Source organism: Lonchura striata, chromosome 11, assembly GCF_046129695.1.
Source record: "Lonchura striata isolate bLonStr1 chromosome 11, bLonStr1.mat, whole genome shotgun sequence".
NCBI lineage: Eukaryota > Metazoa > Chordata > Aves > Passeriformes > Estrildidae > Lonchura > Lonchura striata.
Window position 1 is genome coordinate 21623302 of NC_134613.1, and position 18791 is coordinate 21642092.

The following is an 18791-nucleotide window of genomic DNA, read 5'->3' on the forward strand; positions in this document are numbered from 1 at the left end:
GAGCTCCATCCTGCCGCGGGCCAGCCCTGCCCTCGGGGCAGCGAGGGGCCGTGCCGGGGACTCGCCCTTGGCCGCGGGGCCGGAGGAGGAGCCGCTGTCCCGCTGCCTTTGCCGCCGGGCTCCCTCCGCTCCCGGGCCGCGGAGCGAGCGGGGCGCGGGCGGCGAGGAGGAGGCGGCGGCAGCGCCCGGAGCGCCGGCCCGGGGCGCGGAGGTACCGTGGCTTTGCTGCCGCTTCTCGGGCACCTGCCCCGCTGCCGGGGCAGTCGGAGTGGGGGGCTGCCGGGGCTTTGCAGGTGGAAATGAGGGGGAAAGCGAGCGGGAGTTTGTTTTTGAAGAAAATGAAAGTTCAGAGAGAAGCTCGCGGGAGCGGCGCGGCCGCCCCGCCCGGCGGGACGCGCTGTGAGGGGACGCCTCAGCCCGCTGGGAAGCGGCTGGAAAGGCTTGAGAGACCCCCCAAAACGGGGTGTAGCGCCTGGTGACCCCCCAGCCGGCCGGGCTGTGCGAGAAGGGGATGGTTTTGTTCTCGCTGCTCAGCCGGGACGAGGGACGCGGTCCCTGGGCGGGCAGGGGGTCCCTGGGCTGGCACCGCGGCCCCAGGCTCGCCGTGGGCACCGGGCGGGAGAGCCCCAGCGCCTTCCACCTGGGCCTCTCGGGCCCCAGTGGGACTGCCAGAAACAACAGGTGGTTTGGGTAAAGCACTGAAGTTTTATCAGGGGTTTTTATCAATTAGCAAGCCATTTTCGGCTAACCGCGATGTTTCTGGCAGCCTGTTTTTAGGCACAATGCACAGGGTCAGACAGGGCGGGATGGTGAAGGGGAGGGGAGTGGGTGGTTCAGGTGTGTGCAGTAGGAGGTGTCAGGGCTGGGAATGTGTGAAATGGGATGTAAATCCCATTTACACCTGTTCAGGTGTATTCTGCATGGCCCCTCTCCTTCTGAACGAGACTCTGCAGAGCACATAGACTCTCTAAATCAAATACGTGTGGTGTTTGCACGTTACAGTTGTAACCTTACAGCAAGTGCACCTTGCTTAAGGTAAAGTTCTGTAGGGGTTTTAAAAAAATTTATACAAAAAGGTCCTGAAATACAGAAATCCTCATTACATGGGCGCTGTGTGGCAGTCATATACATGGCTACAGCATTCAGTTACTTGCAGTTAAAGGAACTGATTACCAGAACCACACCACTATTTTTCCTAAAAATTATTTTTCCTTTCACTTTATAAGAGGAAAGTTTCAGCCTGGGGAATAGGCTGAGTAGACAGCAAAAAATCAGGAGTGGAGTGGTTTTCAAGCCTCAGGGGTCCATGCTAGCCCCCATTCAGTGTTTCTTGTACAGTTGCTGTAGGTGCACATGGTTTGTCCCCGTCTCAGAGCAAGGAAGTGCCTCAGAAACCATCATCTGCTGCAGAGCTGGTGGGCCAGAGTGTGCATGGGGAAGTGTTTACTCTCCCTGGAGCTGCTCAGTGCATCAAGGGCACAGGGCAGGCAGCTGCTGGAAGCATCACATCCCCTCCACTGCCAGAGTGAACACCCTGGACAGCTCTGGGGAGGTGTGAGAGCCTTCCTGACACCTCTGCCTGGGCCATCCCACCTGTGGCATGGAGGAATGTGTGGTCCCAGCTCCTCCTGCCAGCGTTGTCAAGGGAAGCTGAGGCCAGGAGAGAAGCACCAGCACCAGTTCCAGGGCAGAATTCAGTCCTTCACCAACACAGTGCAATTCACCACTTTGTGGGCTTGGATCTGGGATTAGGATCACCTCCATCTCAGCCTCCTGCAGCACCCTGTGCCCAGACTAGGGCACAGGGGTGCCAATCTTTTTTGCTGCTGCCAGGCACTGCAAAGTCAAGGTCAGCAGAAGCTGAGTGCACCTAAAATTCAAATATTTGCCTAAAAACAACTGAAACAGGATGTAGTGATTTTTAGTGTTGTTGGCTGAAACCCTGTGTAAGGAGGGAGGAGCAGAAAGCTTCCCGGATAGTAGTGATGGATCAGCATATTTTTATATTCCCCTTGGCCTTTGATCCCAGTTCAGGAAGTCAGCTCTGCTCAGCGAGAGTCAGGGAGGGTCTTGGGCCTTGCTGGCTGGAGTGGGAGGTGGGTTATGAGCTTTGCTGAGCTAGAGCCTCAAATCAGAACTTCATCATCACACACCAGACTTGAGAAGAACCAGTAGGAGTCAGTTGAGGTGCATCATGTCACATCTGAGAGGCGTTTACTGACTGAAACTGAAAGCAGAAAATGAAGGAGCTCTGATGCTGGTTGGACAAACACTGCAAATCCTCCAGGAGCCTGAGCCTCTGTACGAAGAGGTTGAAGGGTGGTTGTGCCACTGTGAAAAGGGAAGGAGTTGGAAGTGCCTCGGGAGACTGAGCTGTGCAATTTTCTGCTGCCTGTTATACCAGGCAGTTCACAAGAAGCCAACCTTTAATAGCTCCTGAGGGCCTGATTTGCCTCCCTGAGTGAAGAAGCCTGATGCTTCCAGGGTGAGAGAGTTCTCAAAAAGGACTGGCAGAGGGGACAAGAGCTGGTGTGTTTCTCTTCACCCTCTTCTCTTTCCTACAGAGGATTATCTCAGTAACCACATCAGTGTTTTTCAGTTTCTCACAGTCTTACAAGAGCTGTGGTTGTCTTTGTGGATGGGAGAGGTTTTGAGGTTGCATTTAGGATTTTTCCAGCTGCACTGCAGGGTTTCAATGGTCTGCCTTTACACCAGCTTGTGGAGAATCTGAAACTGCAGCTGTGACCCCTGTCCACCCCCTTGTCCTCTGCCCAAAGACTGAGCAGCTTTGGTGGTGAAAAATTAGGAACATTATCTTTCTGTAATGCAGAAATTGTTAGTCCCCTCTGTTAATTCATGTTATGCTCTTAACAAAGCTATTATGAAAATAATTATATTTATAGGATAAGAGTATTTCTGCTGTGTGACATTTGGACAACTGTGTTAATAGTAGAGAGGAATAAACATCTCACTATTTCTACAGTGGAATGATTAATTTGTTTTGTTGTTTATTTTTAAACAGAATAAATGATGTTTCTTCAGGATGGTGCTCACTAGCAGCCTCTGCTCCTGCATTCACATGATGGGGATCATCCAGCTTTGACAACACTGCTCAGTCTGAAGTGCTGTGGAAAGTTTGTCTGTGGGGCCTTCACAACTGCCACCCAGAATGTACTGGTGTGTGGGAACGGAGGAATCCACTGTTTGCAGGGAGAGCAACATGGATCCACAGAATGGTAAATAGCAGGATTTGTTTCTTTCCTGTTCAGATTGGGAACAAAAGGTTCTAAGACAACTTGGTAGCCACTGGGCTCTGATGAAGTTTAAAAATGTGAAAGTTTTTTCAGCCCTGATCTTTGAAAATTTACAGTCTGGAATTTTATTTCCAGGGAGAGTGATATTGAACTATGGAGGTGGTAAGAATAGCATTCCCCTGAAGATGGATGTTCTCCAAAGGCCTACGGAATTAGTCAATATATGTATCATGTCTCCCCAGTTCCTAAATATGTTTTACAAGATCTGTGCTTTTTCAGTGTGTGAATGCAAATATGTTCCCAGTCACTGATGCAATGGGCATTCAGGATATGAAAGCTGCTAAAATCAGAGCATCTCTTCTCAGCCTGAACAGATATTAACCTGCTCCAGTTTTACCCTCAGCTCCTATTCAGTGGCTTGCAGTGATTTTATGTTGGGCTAGATTAGAACATTTGTGTTTATGTAATAAAGAAATTCTCCTTTTAGAAGGGACATATGCTTCAGGTTGCTTCCTGTGAATTTTTTTTTTTTTTCCTGAGCAGGCAAATTATTTTTGGATGGTTTCTCTCACTGCAACCCTCAGCTCCCAGGCACTGCTGCCTTTCTCTGAGTCAAACCCCAGTTATGTTTCTGCAGCAAGAAATAGCCTCCTGTTCTTGTGTAACGGTGTTCCCCCCTTGCAGCAAGTGCTTCATTAGGAGGCAGCATCTGCGTTTGAAGTGTGGGAAGAAGGTGTGTTTGACGCTTTGTAGTGAGTAAGCAGGCTCCAGCAGAAGCTAATGTTTTTGCAGCCTTATTTTGGATTTTATCAGCAACTATGAAGCAAAACCTGGTAGTTTATTCAGAGGCCTCCTTGTCTTGTCTGAAGACATTCCTCACCAGCGTCACAGGGAGCTCTGGGAACTCTTTCCTTTCTCCGTACGTATTCTGCTTGTTCTGTGATACTGATTTTTCTGTTTGCTGTTGGCAATTAGGACTGTACCTTTCTGTAACACTTGGTTATTGAATATTTTTTAAATTCTTAAATTCTGTCTTCTGAGTTTCTCTCTGGAAGAAATTATCTCCACTTGAATACTAAGCTATAAACCATGAAAAGAATTTTAATCTGCGCTAACGGTTCACAACTGTTCAGAATTGCTAAATCTTTGTTCTGCAGTAGTGATCTGGCAAGTTTTCTCTCTGTGTAAAGATACAATAAATAAATTATTGTAGGAGTGAATAATGAAGTGGAAAGTGGGATAGTGAAATTTTTTACATTTTGAATTCAGATTTTTTTCAGAGAACTTTATTACACGTTGCTGTTATGTAATTATATTCAGTTAAACTGGTTAGCTGGAAGCATGCAAATCTCTGGTAGACTCTTCTATATGGATATATCTGGGTTATATTAAAATAGTCTACAGTGCTGGAAAACTGGGAAAGGGATCCTTGTAAAGCTTAAGATCCCTGTACAAGGCACCAGTACTGCTTTGGTGGATTTGCTCATTGTAAGGGTTTTGTACATGCTTAAACTCACTGTTTTGGTCCTGCCAAGAATGATTGTCATTAGCTAACTGGTCCACTCCTTAAGTTACTGGTCCTTGTTCTGGCTCAGATCCCATTACAGGGGCTGAAGCAGGAGCACGGTGACTCATTCAGCCTCCTCATGCCAGCCCATTGTTTACACCGGTGAGGAACTGTGGATGCAGCCTCCTGCTCCCATTCAGCAGAAGCTGCTGGGAATGGGAGTGAAATCCCGGATCATTTCTTTCCTACCAATGACCTCGTTAGTGCTCAGAGTTTGGAGTCTTTTTGTTTTTGTCAGGCAGGAGGGACTGGCTTGTGGGGGATTTAACCAGAGCACGGTGGTGCTGGGGGCTCTGGGGTGGGTCAGCTGGATCAGCATGGCTGGAGGCCCCTTCCAGCAATTCCCTGTGCACCTTCATTATCTGAAGCCTTAGAATTTTTCAGGAGTTTTTTTTTCCCTGGCAGCTATAAAGCCCTGGCCAATTGTATGTGGAGAAAAATCACACTCAGCATCCTTCTTAGTTAGAAAATGCAACACAGGGTGCAGGGGCTCACCTTGCTCAGGTGTCTGCTCTGCTGTTCCTCCTGGTTGCCAGTGATTTCCCTGTATCCCAGCAGAGGATGCCAGCTTTCCCTGCATCCCAGCAGGATGCCAGCTTTCCCATGGCATGGGTGAGCTGTGTGTCAGACCTGGACACTCTTTGCCCTCTGGGGATGGTGCTGGGCTTGACCTGGTGGTGCTGACCAAGCCCTCAGAGACTTGTCACCAGAACACAGGATGAGTGAGGCTCCCTTGTGGGTGTACTCAGCATCTCCCTTGCCTCCTCAAACCCTGCTTCCCCCTCTCCTGGATTTGTTCATCTTGTCCTAATTAAAAGAAACTGAGCAGGGATATGGGGGTGGCTGCAGTCTCTCATGAAGTACAGGGTCTGGGTTTTTTAAAAAACTTGGTTAAAGAGCTCTGCATAATACAGAGGAGGTGACATGATGGGAATTTTGTAGGAAGTACAATGGAAGCCCAAAGGCATCACTTTATGAATGTGTAGAAAAGCATAAAGATTCTTTGCCTTTCTATGGGCTGATTGATTTCTTTGAATCTTACAAAATTTCATAGCTAGGATTTAATTCTTGTGTGGTTTTCTAGGAGCTCCTCAGAGGTGTAGAACAATCATTGTCTTCTGAAACATAAGGGTACTTCTGTTTAAAAAGCTTATCTCCTTCTTACTGGGAATTTTATTCAAAGTCCCAGGACATTCATATGCCACTGGTGTGTGTCTCAGAGGTGGGATTGGATTATCTTTCAAACATGCCAGAGGGTGTCTCTTCTCCCCTGCTAAATCTAGAAATGAGCCCTGAAGAGGGGTGTTATGGTGAAAGGTGTCTAACATTACATAATTAGGGACAACAATGCCAAGGAGAGCTGCCTGGAGCTTTATAGTAGCTTTGCAGATATTAACTAAATGCACTTTCACAACTTCTTTTGAGGCAAATCAGTTGTAACTTGATGACTTCCCACTGTCCAGGGAAGCACAGATTGACATGGACAGTGTGCCTGGAAAAGGGACCAAACAAATAACCAGAACATAGGACTGGAGTTGTCATTTGGAGTGGACCAGAGGCTCCTAAAGTTGTGCCTTGCAGGTGCTGTGGTGACCCTGCAGCTCACAGGGCTTTCTATTTTATCACAAAGAATCTGCCCACAATGGAAGGGACCTTTGCAACCCCACCCATGGCTCAGCTCAGATCTGACTCACAGGGAAAGCTGCTCCTGCCCTGCTGCTTCCTGGATCCTGGAAAAGGCTCTGGTGTGAGCAAGAGTTGAAGTGGAAAAGTTAGATTCGTTTAACAGGAGGGACTGCTCAGGAGCAAGTGCAATTTTACAGGGAAAGTTTCACAACAGTTTGGGTGGTGACACTTCAAGGTTGGCCAAGAGCAAATGGAGCAGTTTATCCTCCTGGGACACACTTTGTGCCTCCAGCTTTGTTCTTGGCTGGCATCAGGGCAGGATATGTGCAGAGGTGGACTTACTGGTCCTGATGGGTCCCTTCTAGCTCAGCCTGTTCTCTGATTCTATGATTTCCTCACAGTTCTGCACCTTTGTTGCCTTAAATGTGAAGGGCAGGAACTGGCGGTGTGAATAACTTTGTTTAAAAATCTTTCCCGCTGAATAGAGGAGGAATGGAAAATCAGCACCACTGATAGCAGTTTGTTCCTCATGAAATCACCATGTAAACCTTAAAACCTTCCCATCAGCCATGTGTGGGGACAGGACTAGGAGCTGGGCCTTGGGGCACATTGTACTGAGTAACGGGAAAAATCTACTCACAGCCCCTGTCCTGCTTTTTCCATCCACTCACCTTCCTGTAGTAACATTACCCTGAGTGTTTTGTGGGGTGGGGTGAGAAGGACAAGGAGAGGATCTGAGGATCTGGGAGGTGAACTGAGCACACAGAGCACTGGAGAGCTGCAGAGTGTGTCAGTCATGTGAAGTTCTCTATAATCAGACTAAGTCAGCCTGGAAGGTTTTTTGGTTTTCTTCCTGTTTGTTAAGCTGTGAGTAAATTCAAGTCCAAACAGCAGACTGAAAAGGTTCCGATAAGCTAAAAAAGCAGAAAATAGAACAGGTTTTGTACGTGAGTCAGTCTGATTGCAGAGTGCCCTGCAGAAGGAGAAGTAGGAAATGCTCAGTAGGAATAGGAAGTACACCAGTAAGGCAGTAATAGGCTTGTATTTTTAAATATTTAAATAAACTCTTCATACAGAAGTGGTGCAATCTCACAAGGGGCCGAGGGCTCCTGCGGAAGGCTGGTCTGCAGCTGAGCATGCCTGTGGTTAAACCTGCCCTCCTGTGCTGAGCTGGGTGTTACAACATCTTTCCAAACCAACCTGTGTGTCAAAAAGGGGCAAGGAATGCTGAGGCATTTACAATTTTCCTGACAAAAACCATCAAAGCCAGCCTGCTCTTGAACTTGAGGGCTGTATCAAGGAGGGCAGAGCTGCTGGGAGAGCCAGTGGTGCAGTAAAGACCTTGGGAAGTTAATTGAGCAGAGAGTCTGACCTGAAAGCCAGTTTGATTTACAGGCAGCAGTAAAGCATTGATCTTCAACTGAGCTGCATCTGGAATTATCTGCTGTTTTACAGCTTTATTTTTACACCTTCACGTTAAAATGTATTTGTGGTGTATTACATTGAAATGTAACTTATGACAACTCTATCAAGAAGCCTGGAAAATACCAAAGATAAGGTGATAAGTTAGCAAAGAAAATCCTTTGCCCTTAGCACTTGTACACAGGGAGTTCTTTACAGTGTTCCTGAGGTGTGATTTATGAGGGAGCTTTCAGGTGAGGGTTGATTCTGGGGTCATGGAACTGCTGTCCTCTGTTTCAGTGGGAAAAAAGCAATTGATAGTGTTCACACCAGCTCAGCCTTTACCAGGCCTGTAATTGATACAGTGTTTTGACAGAGATGTTGCAGGTGATTTTATAGTTGCATTAAGAAAATGCTATGAATTATGGGGTTTTATCCTCCCCAGAGCCTATGGGGGCCTTATCCAAAACCCATTACATTCTTTGCACTGACATAATGGGATCTTCAGGGATCCTTACAGCATTAAGTCTGTGGTTTGTTTGTTTTTCACTGCTCTGATCAATAATGGGGCTGTCAGGACTGTGCTTGCAGAAGGCAGCGAGCTGGGAGGAGCTGTTTGCATTGCAGATGGTGGGGGAGAGATGGATTTTATACTATTCAACTCCCAATCTGCTGTATAAAATCATAGAATCGTTAGAATCGTGGAATTTTTAAGGCTGGAAAAGACCTTCAAGGTCACTGAGTCCAAGTGTTCCTCCAGCACTGCCAAGCCCACCCTTAAACCGTGTCCCCAGGTGCCACATCTACACAGCTTTTAAACTCCCCCAGGGGACGGTGACTCAACCATGGAGTCTGTCTCTTAATAGGTTCTGTTTCAGATTTTACATCAAGTCAGGCTGATATTTAATTCCTCCCCTTAATCCAAATCTGTGTGCTCATTAGTGGGTCAGCCATTGCTTATTTGCATGATTATGTATCACCACAACAGCAGCTCTTTTATGTAAGCTGCTGATATTTTCACAACAGAAGTGTCTCAATGTTTTTTAGTGTGTACCTTACCCTCACTTTAGAGGACCTATTTAAAAAGTCTTTAAGTTTTAGGAAAAGCTCTCACCCTTCCAAAATCCCTTCTGCAGTCAGAGGGGCTCAGGGACTCAGCAGTTTGTGTTGCTTGCAGCACTTGGGGTCTGCCACAGAGATGCACAGTGGGAAACCTGGGGCAGATCCTCTCTGTTTTGGCTCTCCCTCTCCAGTTGGAGAGGGCAGCAGATCCCTGGTGAACTTCAGGAACTTCTCATCAGCAGAGACAAGCCCCATTAGAGTCACCCAGGGGTGAGGGGTCAGTCTGCCACAGGAAGAGTGGGAGGTAGGAGGCGAGCGGGAAGGAGCAGGAACCTGGGGCTGGGAGCTGGAGGAGCAGCTTCATTTCCTCTCTGATAGTCAAAGTGTGGCTCCCAGGCATCAAGGGTGGCATTTCAGATACTGCTGGGGAAAACTCAGTCCCAGGCTGTCCCCAGCTCCTCTCTGTGCATAGCTGAAAATCATGGAAAAATAACGAACCAAAGCAGTGACTCAAACAAGAAGTCTGGATAAATTTAGCTCAAATATTCTTGGTATGTTTGTGGTCACTGTGGAAATTGCATCACTTCTTGTTTTAATGATCAAAATATTGCTTGGAAAACTGACATGCCTACCTGAGAAGAGTTCAAAATTAAATCCTTTAAAAGCAAGTATGTCTTTGGAATTGCTTCACCTGCAGTTAATTGGTTTTGGGTTGTTTGTTTTATTCCTGTCTTGGTTAAGGAGTTTTTGGACTGGAGGTTATTGCTGTTTAATTGAAAAGCCACAAGGTTTGGAGCTGATACACTCTGCAGTGTAAATTATCTACTTCATATAAAAGTTCTGTCTGGGGAGTAGGATTCAAAAAGAGTGCTGGTAATTGCTGAAGACAAGACCTCCTCCAGAATCTGCCTGCACGTCTTTCTGTCTTTCACATGAAAGAGCCTTTGAAAGTGCTTTTATTTTTGCATCAAACAGGAACATTTTAATTTTTTTTTTTTTACAACACTAATGGACAGGATCCCTTTTCAGATCTCATAATCTGCAAAACAAAATGCCTGGCTCGTTAAGTGAGCTTGTAATCCTGGTCGTAATTCTCCCATGTTTTGCACCTTGGACCTTTCTCACAGTGGAGGGTGGGAGTAAAAGCTGCCAAATCAAAGCCATTTGCATGGATAGGACCAGGTTCTTGGATGCAATGGATTGGAGTTTGTCCAAGGCTAATGGGAAGGGGATGAACTGTGCCCTTCCTCATTTTGCTGTCTCTGCCTTGCAGCAGACATCCAAAAATGCTGTGAGCTGCAGTGGGGACACAGCGTGGACACAGGAGCCTGCCAAGCAGAGTCCTTGTCCTCCCTTCACTGAAATGGCTGCTGCTATTCCCAGGAAGACAAAATACCTCCTTGCAAAAGCAGGCATTTCTGCCACTTGCAGGTTTTGTCACAAGTAGGGGAAGGTTTTATGGGTTTTTTGGTAGCCCCATTAAAGCTCTGGGGCTGTCTGGGCTAACAGCAGAGGCCTTTCCATCAGGTTTCTCTTCTGCTGCAGACAGAGCTGTTCAGGTGATCCTCCCTCTGAGCCAGCCTGTCCTGGAAACCAGGATCTTCTCTGTCTCCTGTGGGAGGACAGTCAGAAGTGGGAAGTGCTCACACCGAGTTCAGTAGAGGCTGGAGTGAAGCCCCACTTTCTTCACTGTTTTGTGTGGATTTTTTGTTTTCTTTTCCAGAATAACCTATCCATCCCTTTTCTCCTGGTGCTCTTCCCAGGTCTGCGCTTCCCTTGGCTCTGCTGTTGCCAAATTGTCCCTTCAAGTCTCTTCATGCCAATCATATCCAATATCTTGATTGCATTTTCTTTTTCTCTGCATGCAACACTTTCACTTAAACTGGTCCAGAGTGGTTGTCTTAGTGATAAATGAGAAGTGAGGGTAGCAAGGAGTATTTTATTAGTCAAGCAGGCGCAGTAAAGAAGCTCGTTGAACTGTGTCTAACATGTGCTAAGCTTGGATTTTGCTGCGTGGGATGTTTGCCCCCTCAAATCTCTTGAAAGGCTTCTTCCCTTAGATGTATCACCTGAACCTATCAGTTCTTTTACTAAAAAATATTCTCTCATTCTCCAAACTTTAGTCAAAGTAGCTGGAGGGATTGTGTGGGTCAGTGTCCTGGTGTCACACTCCTGCACCTTCTGTCTTTCTGGAGAGACAGATTTTGGCTGCATTTGTGCTCTTACTTTTGACCAGCAGTGGGGTTGCAGTGCTGTAAGAGTGTTTTTTGTTGAGGAAGGTATTTACATGTGTTACTAATGTGAAGCACAAGCTTAGGAGCTGCTTTTCCCAACTCAGAGAAGGTGTGGGATTGCTGGATGGAGCTGGTAGAATATTAGTGCTAAGAAGAGACCTGAGCAGAGACCTTGGGCCCATCTTCCTCTCCCTCACACACAGCAAATCCCTCCTCAGCCCCCCACATGTGGCCTCTTAGAGCTGGGCCTAAAAGCATTTCCTTCTTCTAAAGCAAGTTTTAAATATGTGTCTAAGCAGCAGAAGTAGGCTGGCCATGAGATAATGCTTCCCCAAGGTGAACAATTAATATTTTAATTTCTTTAGAAGAAGAATTTGGAGCAAATTATTTCTCTGAAAGAGAGAAAACATTGGTGTGTGGGATTTTTTCCCTTCTGATGAAAGCTTAGGGAAAAGGAAAAGGTTCAAAAGAAAGTTAGCCATGAAATTTTATTTTGTGACGTTTCAGATGAAATCCAATCTTGGTTTGGTTTCATGGCTGTAATATCTGATTCAGTTGGACAGGAGTGGTCTCCCTGGAGACACCTTTCACCATTTAACAATCCTTCATTTCCAGCCATGCCTGGAAGCGGACACAAAGAAAATCCAAAAGTGTTGTCATGCTTCTGCATGCTTAATGTATATCTTCCAATTTAAAATTTGGAAAGCAAGAGTGGCATAGCTGGCCTTGCCTGCAGAAGCACATTTTTGAATGATTCAAGCTGTAGGATGGGAACCAAATCACTGAGGCCAAAAGACAAAAATAGAAACTTTCACTCCAGAGCTGAGTCATTTGTATTTTCAATACAGCATCTCTCTGGCCACTTGGAGCTCTCAATAGCTTCTCTTTGGGGGTGGAAGTAACAGCATCACTGTTCTCTGTGGGCTTTGCTGATGCTTTGCACCCCAAAGAGGGCATTGCTGGAGGGTTGGGGGTATTCTCACCCTCTGTGAGAGCCAGTTTTTGTCCTGTGCTTTCTGGAGGACATCCCTGCCCCATTCCTTCCCTGCCCAGAGGGAATCCTGCTCCTCTCCCACCAGGTACAGCCCACAGCAGTGGAAGTGGAACTGCTCTTCACAACCAACCAGTGGAGAACATCCTGTCCTCTCATGTCCCAACCCCTTGTTCCTTTTCCATGGATAGCTGCAGGTATCATTAGTGACCCTGGATCTATTTTACACTTCCAGCCTGGTTTGCACAGTGCCATGAGAGGTTTGTTCTGACACTCATATTCCAGTGTAATTCTTTGTGCTCTCTCCGACCCCATTGCCTTGTAGTGCCTTTGTGCAGCCTCTTTTGTACTTCAGCAAAGAATAACCAGCTCAGTTCCATTTTAACTTCTTGGACAGCACAAACAATTCCCAGAGTCCCGGGAATTTGGGAGGTGCACACACAAATGCAGGAGCCTGCCCAGATCTGGCAGTGCTGGCACTGCCCAGATACTGCTGAGTCTTGGTGTTACCAGGATTTGAGGCTTTTCTGTTCTCCCTTCCCTCATTATCCTGGATGATGAAAAAATGATTGTGTAAGTGTGGAACTAAAGCCTTTGGAAGCGTCTGTTTCTCATAACTCTGTTGTGGAGCCCAGAGAAAAGGCAGGAATCCAGAGCATTTTTCCACCCGGGACTTAATATTTTCCTTTCAGGCTTGCATTACCAAATGCTTTTTTTCTTTGCAGGTTAAAAATGTTATAAATAGAAAATTTCCAATGATTCTGGTGATAATTGTTCACTTGACACAAGTGTACCTAAAATTGTCAGCATGCCCTGGGTGCTTGCTGGAAAATGTTCAGTGCAGATCAGCACAATGCATGTGTGGTGCTGGCACATACAATTTCAAAATACTCTCAAAAATCTGCAGTAATAGTGAAAAAAATCCCTTCAGCGCTGGATTTTTGCCTTTGAAGCATTCCTCTGTGTTCCATATCTGGTTTCTTTTGGGGTTTTAAGTCTCCTTTTGGGGCAGTGAGCATTGATTGTGAGCTCTGTTGTAGATGTGGGTGGCTTTTGTGTTCAGTACATAATCTTTTCCAGTGCCTTTGGCAGGCAGAGCTTAGTGCAGAGCTTAGTGCAGAGCCACTCCTTTAATTAGCTGAAATAATGGATGTTTGGGGGAAATGGAACCACAGGAAATAGGTAGAAAAAGTGTGTGGAGGGCTCCCACTGTCCTGAGAAGCTGTCACATCCCATTTTTTATGGGAAATATTAATTAGGGTCAGAGGGGCCATGACCCAGTTCTGGCACAGGCCCTCCAGTAGGGATTTTGGAACTTCCCAGATAAACCACCTTGTTCTCAGTGCCTTCTCACAGGGAGATTTATTGGTAGTTCTGGCCACTTTTGAATCCTGACAGGAACATTTTAAAGCAGAATTGGTTGAGCCACATGTATTTTACCTAAATCTGATAAAATTTGAAGCAGATCACTGGCTTCTTGCTGCAGGATGGTTTTGAGGCAGCTTCTGGCAATTTGGGCAGGTGGGGGGCACAAGAGATCTTGGTCTGTGGCTTTATCTTCTAAGAAATGAATGAGCAAAATCTTTTAACTTTTTTAAAAAAAGGAAACCTTGAAGTGTTGGCTAATTAGAGAAGGAACACAAAAGATACCTTTGCTTTATAAAGCATTTTTACCCACTAGGGTAAAAAAACCCAGGGGCTTGGGTTTTCTTCCTGGTTTGGGATGGTATTTTTCAGTATCTCAAAAATTTACAGAGGACTTAAAAATTTTTCTTACCTATCTAATTGGAAAGTGCAATGTAGGGCAGATCCATCATCATTTGAAATCACTGGAGGCTTCCTGTTGGCTGCTGCTCAGTTTGTTAACCTAAAGTTTTCCAAAGCAGCTCAAGATGCATCAATCTGTTGCAGAGACTCAGAAATAACATGGCTTTCCATTAATTTTGCAAAGCAGCTGGGCAGAGCTTTTGTGGAGTAGTATTGAAAAATGTTCAGTGACACCGGTGAGTTTTGGAGTGTTTGTAGGTGCTGGCTTTAAATATTCAGCACATCTTCAACCTCATCCCTGTTCCATTTTTTAGCTGTGGAGTGGCAGTGCTCAGAAGTCAAAATGGCAAAAGATTAAGCTGGTGAGGGTTAGCTGTAGCCATCTGGTGCTGTTGAGGAATTAATGTCTGAGCTCAGCCTCCCTGCCCACCCCCATCCCCACATCCTCTGCACCAGAGGCTTGGATTTCACTGTAATGGGACATGGAGATGAAAATATCTGTCAGGGCTAAGCTGTGGTAGTTAATTCAGACAAAGGAGCAGCCAGCCAGCCATTCCATCCAGTGGCCACTGCAGGAGCTGCTGGTGCTGGAGCAGAGGTGGGTGGTTATCAGTCCCAGGAATTAACAGCTGGATTGGGCATCGCCGCGGGGGATGCTGTGTTAAAGCATCAGCTTGATTTGCTCCGGGCTCTGGAAATACCTGCACACATTATGACAAGGTCAGTAGCAGTTTTCAAGTTGTATTATTATTGTAATGCTGGTTTTGGAGGAGGTTAGCTTCCTGATTTATCCTGGGCAGAGCATCTAATTTATATCTTCCTCTGCTAAATAAAAATATCCTACTTAGTTGCTGATTAGATCTGCTGGTTATGGAAGGGCCTAATGTGGCATTTACAAACTCTTGTGAGTTTAGGTGTCAGAGATGCAGTGATTTGGGCCATAAAGACAATAATCATCTGTGCATTGTGCTGCTTTGTTATGCAGCTGTTTGCTGATTCACAGCACTGACCTGCAAACCCTCCCCTTTTACTAATGGCATACTGTCAATTTAGAAATTTCAGAGGGTTTGTTTTCACCTGCTGTAATAATAAGGCCTGTGACAGGGTCTAACTACACATGACCCTAAATTCTCATGGTACTCTTTATTACTAAAAAGGCTTATTTTTATTTTGTTTCTCTGAGCTGGACTACCAGTCTGTTGCACTCTAAAAGTGATACCTTGTGCCCTTTTAATGGCAATAAAATAACATTGCTTTTTTTATTGATAACCTCTGGTTTCATTGCAATATTTTTTAAAAGAAAACTAGTCTTGCCCTTAGCTTTTATAAAGGGTTGTTACAGCAAAGCCAAACATAAAAAATATTTCCAAAGCATAAATCATTGAAATGAAGAGAGAAATAATTCTAAAGTTAGTTGTTTTTGTACAAGCTGTTGTGCCAGGAATAGATTCATTTTTAGTGTCAGCAGATGCCTCCCCTTTTCCCCTCACAAACAGCCCTGGGTTCGCTTACAGCTTTTTTAGTAGAAAGCAAGAAAAGAAAAGAGGCTGTGGATCTATGGAGAGGTTAAACAAATATGATGCAGAGATGCAGAGGCTGCATATTAAGGACTAAACCCCATTGCTTTATTTTCATAGATGTTCAAAGGTGTTAGAGGAAGCAAACCCACAGGTTCCTCAGTTCAAATAGGCTTCATTAATCTGCTTTTTGGTGATGCTTTATGGCAGTACTCTCAGAGGAACCTGTGCCAGCACAGGAACTGCCCATATCTGTGTGCCATAAAGCAGAAACTAAAAAAGCTGGCACCAGGTGTGTAAAGTTTCTGGAGTTTCTTGGATAGTACAGGAATACCCAAGAAGTCCTGCTGGGATATAATCTCTTGCACACAGGATGTGCATTCTGCAGGAACACAGACCCTGTCGTGCAACATGCACGAGCTGGTTCCTAAATCCATAAAATCTAAGAATTAAAAACCCTGCTGCATCTGGGCTCAAAGGCTCAGCGTGTTGCACAATCAAGTCCAAAAGCAGAGGTTCAGTGTTATTGAGCTCCAGTATTGCTCTCCTATTTTTCACGTTGCTCAAGGCTGGGTGGGAGTGAGGTGACTCTGACAGGAGAGCCATGAAGAGCTCAGGCAAGGAGCAGGAGACATATGAGGTTAAAAGCAGAGCAGGATTTCTTTGGATTTCGGCCCAGATTTCTGCTAAAAATGGCTGGTGCATGTATTGGCAAAACTTTATTCCCAGCCTACACGAATGCCACTGCTGATGATAGGTCAGTCATGCATCTTGTAGAAATAAACCAGCCTTTAGTCAGTAAAATGTAGTTTTCCTTATTTCTTTTCCCCCCACTGGTGAGTGTAAATTAACCTTATAGAATATGCTGCTTCTTAATTTGCCCTAGTATTTCAGAAGCCAGTATATCATTTACTAAGTCACCAGGAAGTCTTCTGTGAACTGGGTAATTTTGTTGCTGAGACGTTTAGCTTTGCCTTGGATGGCATTTGTACTTTTTGGGAATTTGGGAATGGATAGACAACCTTCTCTCATTTAACCTCTGAAAGCTCTACTCAAATCTGGCAGCACTTGTGAGTACAGCTGTTGGCTAAGGGCAAACTTTTTTACCTGTATCTCACCACTTTTGCTGTTTTCAGTCTTTCAGCTGATAGTCACAAGGACTGTTTCTTGCTGGAGACCTTTGGCAGCTTCTTCCCTCAGGCCTAAGGCAGGAGGTCAATTTACCCTGCAGAATGGAATCATAGAAAGAAGTTTTGGTGTAAGAAATTTGAGAGATGAGTAGCATTATCTTGCTGCCAAGAATATTTAGTATAAAAATATTGGTTTCAAACAGTAGAATTGCCCAGATTTCTTACACTCAGTGAAACCTTTATTAAATTCTACTTGATGAATGTTCAGATATTCAAAACTTAGCAGTTTTGATTTGATCAATACAAATTTGCCTAAAACAAGACTGAAATTGAGTTTAAGGACTAAAATGAATATACTGAAGATTCTTCTGGGAATAAACTCCATAGAGCCAGCTGTGACCTTCTAGTTCCTGGAGATCTCAGAATTCTGCACCTAACTCATGGCCAGCCCATGTTTTTCCAGTGCTGGTGGCACCAGGGGTTGTGGCTGAGCCATTGCACTACAAAGGACTTCCAAAATTCTGGGGAGGGCAAAAATGTAAGGGGAAGCCCAGCACACTGGCTGAGTTATTTTGTGAAGTAGTCATTTGGCAAAACACAGAAGTGATCTTGGGATTTGGGTCAAGCAGACAGAGTTCCTCCTTCCTTTAGTTACAACCCTGTGACCCTTCTTGAGCTGGTTGGAGTGGGGCAGCTCCAGCAGGAGAGGTGGAAAATGCTCCTTTAAGGAGGGTTCTGTCTCTGGGAGGGTGGCTGGAGACCTCTCTGCTCGAGGGGAATGTGACACCAGGATCTGATGGATCTCTGACCCTGAGATTCTTGTACCTCCACCCTCCCAGGCCATGATTTAAAATCAGAGAGAGATGGTCCTGCTCAATCCTTTGGCAGAAAGGATGTGCTTTTACATCTGGAGTGGCTGCAGGTGTGGGCCTTGAGTGACAGTCCCCAAAATCAGGATTGAGGCTGGAATTGAGTAAAATTTGTCCCTCCTTTCTGCAATTTTTAGGAAGCAGATTGAAGTTGCTCTGCTCTGTTAGCCCTGGCCTGCTGTCCTCCTTGAGCAGGAAGCTGAGGAGCTTTCCAGCTGTTTTGTATCTCTGATGTGAGGCATTTTTTCCTCCTAGGGGAATTCCAGAGCTTCTCTCTAGGTTCAGGATTTCATCACAGGGTGCCAAGTGGGGAGGCTGCTTGTTCCAGTAACTGCAGTGTTTGCTTGGATCTGTACTTCTTGAAATTTCTTAGTCCAGTTCTGAGTTGTTTTGACTGGAGAACTACTTTGCTCTAAAGTTCTCCCTTCTATCATCTTTTAAATATACTTGCCTAAGAATATTTTTCCCTATCTTTGGTGTCCATGAAAATGAAGATTAAATCATATGGGATATTCTTACTGATCCCTTATAGGTGTGTGGTCTGCTTTAAAAGAGTGAACCAAATGCAGGAAGAATTTATTTTCCCAAGTACTCCCTAAAATTACAGAATTATGGAAACACTTCACCCATTAATGTGTACTCTGAGATGCTGTTTATTGTGCTGTAATTTAATCCCACTTTCATGGGTCTTGATTTCTGCTCCTTGTCCTTCACAGGTTCTGCATCATCTGGGAAAGGTTATTGGTGAGGGCACACTTCTAATGGCACCAAGCTCTGGAGCCATCTCCAATGTCTGAGTGATTTGAGCTTTGTTTAAATAATTGATGAGACGTGTTAGTCAGAACCTACTGGTGATTCAGACTGCTTTATTCAAAGATATTTACTGACAGTTATAGATTGCACCAAATTTACTTCTCTTTCCAGGCTGCATTAAAAAAGGCCCTGCATGACATATGTGTCTATTTAAAAAATAAATAAATCCTTCTTTAATACATGTGAAGAACTGTGGGCTTAAGTGCTGTATTAATCAGTTGCAAATAAGCAATAATAGTTCATGATATTTTAACGGGAGAATACATTTTGTTTTCAAGTAGGAAAGGCTATTTTCCTCTGTCTTGATTGTTATTCAGGAGCGGACCTGAAAAGATCTTGTATTTCAGTGACTTTAATGCAACTTTCCCTGTACTGGTAGTTGGGGAATGGTTGGGTGTGAGACTTCCTGCCTACCTCATTAGCCACCCACCAAAGCATTTCTCTAATGGCTGCAGCTTTTAATCTCTGACACATAAAAGCTCTTCTGGCTCCCAACACCATTTAGGAAAAGAAAGACTGGTCTAGGAGGTTCTCCAGAATTGATTAAGGTGACACTGGGC

General features: G+C 45.2%; 1 protein-coding gene across 2 annotated transcripts in view; it reads left to right on the forward strand.

The window, feature by feature from the left end:
* The first annotated feature begins 3047 nt into the window (after positions 1 to 3047).
* LRRK1 (leucine rich repeat kinase 1) overlaps positions 3048 to 18791 on the forward strand; it is a 70393-nt gene continuing 54649 nt past the window's right edge. The window contains exon 1 of one of the 2 annotated variants that reach the window (XM_021552571.3): positions 3048 to 3236. In XM_021552571.3, the coding sequence (XP_021408246.2) occupies positions 3170 to 3236 (67 nt within the window). In that variant the 5' untranslated portion in view covers positions 3048 to 3169. Of the gene's footprint in view, positions 3237 to 3373; positions 4174 to 18791 lie in introns of those variants that run through there. The other variant, XM_021552572.3, reaches the window with a different exon arrangement.